Raw genomic sequence first — 9,462 nt, forward strand, 5'->3', positions numbered from 1 at the left:
ATGTTCAAGCAGAAATGGTAGCATAATGATCATTTAAATGCTATTTGTCCTAAATGCATTTAAACTAACAGTTAGAACACTTAGGATTGCATTTTCATCATGACGCCGTGGGATATTTTTACCAAAATTCAGTGCGGCTTTGAAAATGCATTCCGAGCTGACCATGCCCACCCTCTGTCAATCTTTGCTTCAAGGCGGGGATTGGCGGAATCGTGTTACGTTTGGATCGTTCGAAACATGGTGGCTCGAGATCTGATAAGATCGTTGCAATTTACATATTAAGACCACTGTTGGAAATGGCAAATGTAAACTATATAATTTAATTTTCATTTTCTTTTTGCAACAAACTTTGCACGTATGGGTAATGGAAAATGTAAATTTAAATACAGAAATACATTGCCATTTTGCATATTGCATTTTAAATTGAATTTCGCTACCTATATGCTTCCATAGATAGATGTCCCTCTAGAAATGTGATAAATATGCATTCTGTGTGAACGGCTTGGTTTCAGTTTTGATGTAAACAACATCTTCTCTGCATTGATGTTCAATGTTGTACATTCAAATGCAATCAATGACACATACATCTCGTGCGCCACTGATACGGCTGACGCAGACCTTCAATTCGAATGCAACGCTTTTGTATTCGAATGTGGATTTTACATTTTTTTCAAATTCGACGAATATTCGAAATTCGAAATAGTTTTTTTGACAGCCCTAGTGGCTTGACAGCGTTTATGAGATGCTGTACACAGAGACTCAAGAAGGCACGTGAAATAATGGGTTGTTGAGTGCACAAAAACACAGGCTTTCCCTAACATCCACTTCTTTGTCTTAAAGAACTTAAAGGAACAGCCAATAATGACATCTCGTGTAATAATGAAAACAACAGTGCACTAAAATAATCAACACGAACAGATGAAAATGTGTAAATAAACGTACAAACCACTTCATATTAATTGTCTGTAACTACTAACCTTTAAATTAATCATTTAATACGATCATGCCTGTCACATTGAACATGCCTTCATGTAATTACAAATTTCAGTAATTATGATTTGAGCCTGTGGGTAAGTTGAGCCACCCCTCGTGTCTCGACAGCCTTAAACGAAATCGGTGACGTGAACACAAATATATGAGGAGTTTTCCATTTTACTCACTCAGTGATGGAGAGAGGCCTGTGGGATCATTTGTGACTACATTTAGGTTCAAACAACAGTTTTCTGCTGTTCAGAGTGATTTTTATGTGTTTTTTGTATTCGAATGTGGATTTTATATTTTGTTTAAATTCGACGAATATTCGAAATTCGAAATAGTTTTTTTGACAGCCCTAGTGGCTTATCAGCGTTTATGAGATGCTGTACACAGAGACTCAAGAAGGCACGTGAAATAATGGGTTGTTGAGTGCACAAAAACACAGGCTTTCCCTAACATCCACTTCTTTGTCTTAAAGAACTTAAAGGAACAGCCAATAATGACATCTCGTGTAATAATGAAAACAACAGTGCACTAAAATAATCAACACGAACAGATGAAAATGTGTAAATAAACGTACAAACCACTTCATATTAATTGTCTGTAACTACTAACCTTTAAATTAATCATTTAATACGATCATGCCTGTCACATTGAACATGCCTTCATGTAATTACAAATTTCAGTAATTATGATTTGAGCCTGTGGGTAAGTTGAGCCACCCCTCGTGTCTCGACAGCCTTAAACGAAATCGGTGACGTGAACACAAATATATGAGGAGTTTTCCATTTTACTCACTCAGTGATGGAGAGAGGCCTGTGGGATCATTTGTGACTACATTTAGGTTCAAACAACAGTTTTCTGCTGTTCAGAGTGATTTTTATGTGTTCACGGACGCATGCTTCTTGATTCTGAACAATTACAGACAAATCTGAGAAAATATCACACGTGTACTGTTCTGTAAGGTCAACTGCAGGCCGTTTTTTCTTTTTTAATTCTCCAATTTCAAAATGTTTAACATGCCTTCAGACTTGTGTACTGTATCTTTAAGTTAAACTTTTAAGAACTCATCTAACCACCCATCCGCTCACACACAGATCCACACAAGTCATTTTTATTGAATTGCTCTTCTTTTGATACAGCATGAGGGGAAAATGTTCAGTTTTCTCAAACGTAAGTACATGGTAGTAAACCACACCTAATATAAAGCAGAAACTAAACTTCTATAGAAGATGACAGCTCAGAACTCAAGTTAGTTTGGCTCTCTTTATGACTATCAAACACTGACAACTCGTTCAAGCAACTGTTCACATGAAAAGCTCAAGTTTGCGCTAGAATGTATTTATTTTGGCATAAAACCTGCTGCAGCACGATAGGGTTTGGGACTCCAACCAGAACAACAACAAGCCAGCAAGAAGAACAGGCCATCATTACAAAGCCTTTAATAAACTAACTGTTACAGGTTTGCTAATCAGTCGAGCTTATAAAGCCCAAACGAGCTCGCTTCCCAAGCAGTGTTGCCAACTTAGCACTTTTGTAGCTAGACTTAACGACTTCCCCACCCTTTTTGAGACTTTTTTTTAAACGTTTAAGGACAAATATAGCAACTTCTCGCACAAACCTTATCTAAGTTCTCATCTTGCCCACTGATCTACATTCATCTTTATATAGACCAGTGTATTTGACATTATGATGTCATCTAGTGACATTTAGCTACCAGCTTTAGCTGCTCTCAATTGGAAGCAGTTGATAACGCCGTCCAGGACATTTCACGAAGTTTGGGACTCACACAGCGCGTCACGAGACTGAACCGATCTATTCTGGCCTCACGGGACTTCCTCACGCGGACGCTCCCCGCACACCGGCCGCTAGCGCGGGACTCGGCCGAGGAGCGACCGCCCGAACCCGGACCGAGCAACAGCCGACGGGAAACGCGCCGCCCTCTCATCGGAGCACCGAAGCGGGCTCACCTGCTGGCTTGGGGCCGCGTAGCGCTCTCAGAGATCAGCTGCGACGGGTTCTCTTCTTCGCCGGGTTTATCCTGCTGCTCCCGAGCCTCTTCAGTTCAGCGACGCGGGTGACGTCATGACGCAGGCGCGCTCAGCCCCGCCCCGCCGACGGGAGCCCTGAAGAGAAACACCTACAACCATCTCTCTCCTTTATATAATTGGTGTTACTTTGTGGAAATTGTATTGTTTTTTAAGACCGTTTTAGGTTGTTTGTATTAATCTGTGTGTGTGTGTGTGTGTGTGTGTGTGTGTGTGTGTGTGTGTGTGTGTGTGTGTGAGAGAGAGGGCACACACACACACTCAAACATGTGTGAGAGAGAGAGAGTGTGAACTACACGTACGCTGAATAAAGGCTGTTACGAGCAATCTTAAACACACTCACTCACACACACTCACTCACTCACACAAACACACACACACACACACACACACACTCACTCACTCACTCAAACACACACACTCTCACACCAACACACACTCACACACACACACGCACTCACACACACACACACTCACACACACTCACTCACTCACTCAAACACACACACTCTCACACCAACACACACTCACACACACACACGCACTCACACACACACACACTCACACACACTCACTCACTCACTCAAACACACACACTCTCACACCAACACACACTCACACACACACACGCACTCACACACACACACACTCACACACACTCACTCACTCACTCAAACACACACACTCTCACACCAACACACACTCACACACACACACGCACTCACACACACACACACTCACACACACTCACTCACTCACTCAAACACACACACTCTCACACCAACACACACTCACACACACACACGCACTCACACACACACACACTCACACACACTCACTCACTCACTCAAACACACACACTCTCACACCAACACACACTCACACACACACACGCACTCACACACACACACACTCACACACACTCACTCACTCACTCAAACACACACACTCTCACACCAACACACACTCACACACACACACGCACTCACACACACACACACTCACACACACTCACTCACTCACTCAAACACACACACTCTCACACCAACACACACTCACACACACACACGCACTCACACACACACACACTCACACACACTCACTCACTCACTCAAACACACACACTCTCACACCAACACACACTCACACACACACACGCACTCACACACACACACACTCACACACACTCACTCACTCACTCAAACACACACACTCTCACACCAACACACACTCACACACACACACGCACTCACACACACACACACTCACACACACTCACTCACTCACTCAAACACACACACTCTCACACCAACACACACTCACACACACACACGCACTCACACACACACACACTCACACACACTCACTCACTCACTCAAACACACACACACACACTCACTCACACACACACACACACACATACACAGATTTAATTGATTTCTTTCCCCAAATGCATTGACAGCAATGTTTCAGGAGTTTAGGACACATGCTTATTCAATAACTTTATTTTATAGCTTTATTTTTCAGATTAACTGTTTTTCCAAGGCATGGTTAGATGTCAGTGTTTCCTGTCATAGCTATGCAAAGATTTGATTTCAAAAACAGTATCATAGCTATTAAACTATATCTTTTTATGATTTTAAATCTGTATTTAACCTCAGAACGATCTCAAAGTACAAAGACCTGCTAAAGTCTGATTTTGTGGTGGCTGTGCTTTAAAACTTAATTATAATCTTAATTCAAGAATGAAGGACTTTGAAAGTCTGACAGTAATCAGCGTGTTGGAAAAATACTTGATTAAATGGGGAAAAGTTGCAAGGAGACTCATTCTAGTATCATTTGTTGCTAATATTTTGAAATAGATTTTATTTTTATAGTTTCTTTTTTCACTTTAATTTTAGTTAAAGTGTTAATAACGTTGTCGTGTTTTTGTCATTTTTATTCTTTTTTTAATGTCCATATAGTTTTGGGGTATAAGTTTTAGTGCTAGTTTATTTAGTTTTAGCTATTATTTCAATTTCAACTAAATGAATGTTGCACTTTTTCTTTCCAACTAGCAGAAATATTTTATTTCAGTTAGTTTTATTTCAAATAATGATATTTTTAATGGTTTTAGTGAGCGATAATAACCCTGCTCTCTAGAGTGGAAAGGTGTAATTACATATTATAGTAATAACTAACCTTTTTTTTTAAGTGCTTTATATTTATAACTAAAAATCGCACTCAAAAACTCATCACTGATACATTATATTGATTATTATTTGCCATTATGCCCCCAAATAGCAAGCTAAAGGCAACAATATTTCAGGTATTACAGAATGGCACAAAATAATTACTGAATATTCAACTTTAATAATATCAAAATAGAAAGCAGTTATTTTAAGACGTAATAATATTCTGCTATTTTACTGTACTGTATTTTGCAGCTTTGGTGAGCATAGAGAGTTCTTTCAAAAGCAACAAAAATCTAAATTATTCCAAACTTTTAATGCTAATGTAGTTCTGAAATCTATAATAAAAGCTAAAGCCCTCTGAAATGCCTTTCTCCACAGACTTCTATTGTAAATGATTGTAAACATGTTTTTCCTGCATTTATGATGATGATGAATAAAAAAAATAAAGTAGAAGAAGCAGAAGGTGCAAAAATTACACTAATTAAATTCTTACCATAAAAAAAAAATTGTATAAAGTGCAACAATTTCATTTTAAGTTCAAGTTAAAACTTTTAATTCAGTGAGAATTCTTAAGAAATTTATTCTGAAAGATATTCACAATAAAATCCACAGATGGAGGGCATGCAAATGAGATGAAGCGGTAACGACTGTAATTACAGAAAACAGAATGATAATAATAATAAAAAAACATTCCCTACACAGAGATCAAGTATCCACAGTCAGTTAATAATCAGGTACAAACCAAATGAAACCTTTTTGTGTTTTTAAAAATCACACGATAGCTGTAAAAAGATACAAAGCAAAAAGTAAAACTACATACAAAAGGACTGTGATTAGAGAGAAAAACACATTGCTCGTTGTCCACAGGTGCGCAGTAAAAACACACAACTTCCATTATTTCTTGCTTCGGGCCTGACTTCTCGGAGAGCCTTTTAGTAAATCTCGAATCTTGAGGTAAACCCCCGTTGCTTCAGCCACCTCCGTAAACTCAGGCGTGTCCTCGAAAGGAATAATACCCGCAGCGAACCTGCTCCGGTGTGGGACGAAAGCTACTTTATTTATGGCAGGCTCCTCCATGTTTATCTGAGGAGTGTCTGAAGCTCCATTTGTTGCATCATGATGACGGCTTTCCTCGTAAATTTCATCCAGGACAATGTCGTCACTCATCCCTGCTTGCAAATCGATGGCGGTTTCAACTATCCTCTCCTCCTCACAAACATTAGGTGAAGATGGCGTGCTCTTGATTTCATACGCATGACTCGAGTCCTCCGTCTTTTCTCCGTCTTCCTCCGAGTCGAGTTTAAGTGAAGTGACCACACTAGGGGAACTCGGGACGGGGGTCTCTGAATCACTGTTGGTCGTGGTATCTGCCTTCTCAAGGGCTGCCCAGAGAAGCCTCTGCTGCTCCTCCAGTTCCTCCAGAGTCAGCCCGTCCTCAGACTCCTCCCCCTCAGTCAACCCTCTCGCCTGATTGGCCGGGGAATCGTTAGTAGGTGGAGTCGGCGGTGGAGTTCCCTTAGGGACGGGCGGTGTGGACGGAGGCGTTCCCGGCGGGAGAGGTGGAGCAGCGGATGAGGACGCAGAGCTAGGAGGGAGCGGAGGGTGGAACTGGAAACCATCGGATCTAACCGGACACATGTCGTGTTCTGTAGAAGGATAGAAACTAAATCATAATAAACAGGTTTTTTTTTTCAGTGATGCATTCAAATTTGAGCACGGTCCTGGTGTGGGCTCCCGGTCTCCCGAACGCTCTTTAACATCTTACGACCAATGCGCACAAAAATACGTCAGATATCCTCATTAACACAGCTGTTTTTTGTCAACAGGTGAGAAAGGAAACGCATGTGTAACAGCACTTTTAGATCCGCGTGCGTTCGCTGTTAAAGATACCGCAGCCTAATAAACATCTGCTGCCTGTCATTAAAGAACAAAAGAAAACTAGATGAGTAAAGTTCGTAGACAAACTTTGAAGTTGGCTTGAGAAAGCCTTGTCTGAAAGCTTGAAATAGCTTTGAAAAGCTTAAAGTTTAATTTTAATTGTTGAAACTGAAGTTTGGGACAGAGTGGGAACACACACGATTTTACATGAATTAGCATGTTGATAGCATGATTTAGCATGTCTTTATCACGTTGCTAACATTATTCTAGCATGATTAGCATGTATCTAGCATGTTTCTAGCATGATTATCATTTTACTAGCATTTCCTAGCATGATTAACATGTTACTATCATGATTAACAAGTTACTACACTAACACTTTTAGCATGATTAGCATGTTACTAGCATGTTGTTAGCATGATTATCATGTTACTAACATGTTGTTAGCATGATTAGCATGTTGCTAGCCTGTTTTAACATGATTAACATGTTATTAGCATGTTACTAGCATGATTAGCAAGTTATTAGCATGTTGTTAGCATTATTAGCATGTTGCTAGCATGTTTCTAGCATGATTGGCATGTTATTAGCATGTTGATATAATGTTACTAGCATGTTTCTAACGTGATTAGCAAGTTATTAGCATGTTGTTAGTATGTTACTAGCATGTTTTAGCATGCTTATGTTACTAGGATGTTGTTAACATTTTATTAGCATGTTTTAGCATGATTAACAAGTTATTAGCATGTTGCTAGCATGATTAACATGTCTAACATGTTTCTAATATGATTAGATTAACATGTTAATAGCATGTTGTAAGCATGATTAGCACGTTGCTGGCCTGTTTCTAACACTATTAGCGTGTTACTAGCATGTTGTTAGCATGTTATTAACATGATTAGCATGTTACTAGCATGTTGTTAACATGATTAGCAAGTTACTAGCATGTTGCTAGCATGATTAGCATGTTGCTAGCATTATTCTGGCATGATTAGCATATTACTAGCATGTTGTTGCGTTCGCTGTTAAAGAGACAGCAGCCTAATAAACATCTGCTGCCTGTCATTAAAGAAAATCATTCACTTATCTTGACTGAACATCTTTGGTCACTTTAACTTTAGAATTTATCTATATTTTATTTGTGAAAACAAAAACTATGTAGTGTTTTTAAACTTTTGACTTCAATTTCCGTACCTGAAATTTGTTCAGTTGTTTATTTATGCTATTTCTAATTGATTAGTTTGTGCCTATTTTATTACTGACTGTTTAACAATGTAATGTTTGACATGTATATTCGTCTAGTTGTTTTGCTGTAGTATTTTTGTTAAAACCGTAGGCAAAAGTTCCTCTCGTAGTGTTCTGTAGGCGGCTGATTTTTGCTCATGTTATTCAGCTCTTTGACTTTTTTATTTTACCTTATTAGAAACTAGGAATCGTTAATAATTGGAATTGAAAAGCAGAATCAGAACTGATCAAATTCAAACCATACCCAACCCTAGTACGGCTGTAAAGTCGATTAATCATAAATAATTGCTTCCACATTAAAAGTTTGTTTACATAATATGTGTGTGTGTATTGTGTTTATTTGTATGTATACATAAATACACACACATGCATAAACATATTACATATTTAAATATTGACTACACATTTCTTAAATATATACATGTATATGTGTGTGTATTCATATATACACATACAAATGAACAGTACACACATATATTATGTAAACACTTATTCTGGTAAAGATAATTAATCACGATTAAAATTTAAATGTTTATATGCAAAGTTTTTTTATTTGAGTGCTGGTTATTAAATGTCAGTGCATCACCAGTATTTGTGTAGGATCATCAGACATTAATACGTGAAAAACAGTGTAAGACACATAGAGATGCAGCAGAAAAAAGCAAAATATAATTCAGTTTTTGCATTTCAGTTGTAAAACCTAGCTGTGTACCTGACTCTATCTCCATATCTGATTCGTGGTTCTCTGAATTTGATCTCTGTTTCTTTGTCTTCTGGGCCGTGGATTCAGACTCATGACGCCTCTTACTGCAGCTGGAGCCCTGCTGAGCACACATGCATGCACAAGCTCATTAACTATTTGGGAAATATGAATAAAGGCAATAATCTAAAAAATATATATTACAACAGATGCTTTTACCATTGGAAAGTTACTGCTTAAAAAAGCAGCAAAATTTTGCTTCCACTGCTGAGGCTGCATTGGAATAGAGCCGAAAGACCTGTAGTCCTGTCAATAACAAAACACACACACACAGAGAGACACACACACACACACACACACACACACAGAGAGAGACAGACACACACACACACAGAGAGACAGACAGACACACACACACACACACACACAAACACACACACAC

At 38.9% G+C, this 9,462-nt stretch overlaps 2 protein-coding genes across 4 annotated transcripts in view; both read right to left on the minus strand.

Annotated features, from left to right (window-relative positions):
* clip1a (CAP-GLY domain containing linker protein 1a) overlaps positions 1–3,086 on the minus strand; it is a 41,498-nt gene extending 38,412 nt beyond the window's left edge. For both annotated transcript variants that reach the window (XM_016505389.1, XM_016505388.1), the window contains exon 1: positions 2,946–3,086. The gene's annotated coding sequence lies outside the window, so the exon portion shown is untranslated. The remainder of the gene's footprint in view (positions 1–2,945) is intronic.
* Positions 3,087–5,777: 2,691 nt separating this feature from the next.
* LOC107702940 (zinc finger CCHC domain-containing protein 8-like) overlaps positions 5,778–9,462 on the minus strand; it is a 10,131-nt gene continuing 6,446 nt past the window's right edge. Inside the window, exons 12-14 of one of the 2 annotated variants that reach the window (XM_016505391.1) lie at positions 9,240–9,326; positions 9,033–9,144; positions 5,778–6,843 (exon numbers count right to left, since the gene is read on the minus strand). In XM_016505391.1, coding sequence (XP_016360877.1) covers positions 6,092–6,843; positions 9,033–9,144; positions 9,240–9,326 — 951 coding nt within the window. In that variant the 3' untranslated portion in view covers positions 5,778–6,091. The remainder of the gene's footprint in view (positions 6,844–9,032; positions 9,145–9,239; positions 9,327–9,462) is intronic. The other variant, XM_016505390.1, reaches the window with a different exon arrangement.

The sequence above is a fragment of the Sinocyclocheilus anshuiensis genome, unplaced genomic scaffold (genome assembly GCF_001515605.1).
Source record: "Sinocyclocheilus anshuiensis isolate Anshui unplaced genomic scaffold, SAMN03320099.WGS_v1.1 scaffold238, whole genome shotgun sequence".
Lineage (NCBI taxonomy): Eukaryota > Metazoa > Chordata > Actinopteri > Cypriniformes > Cyprinidae > Sinocyclocheilus > Sinocyclocheilus anshuiensis.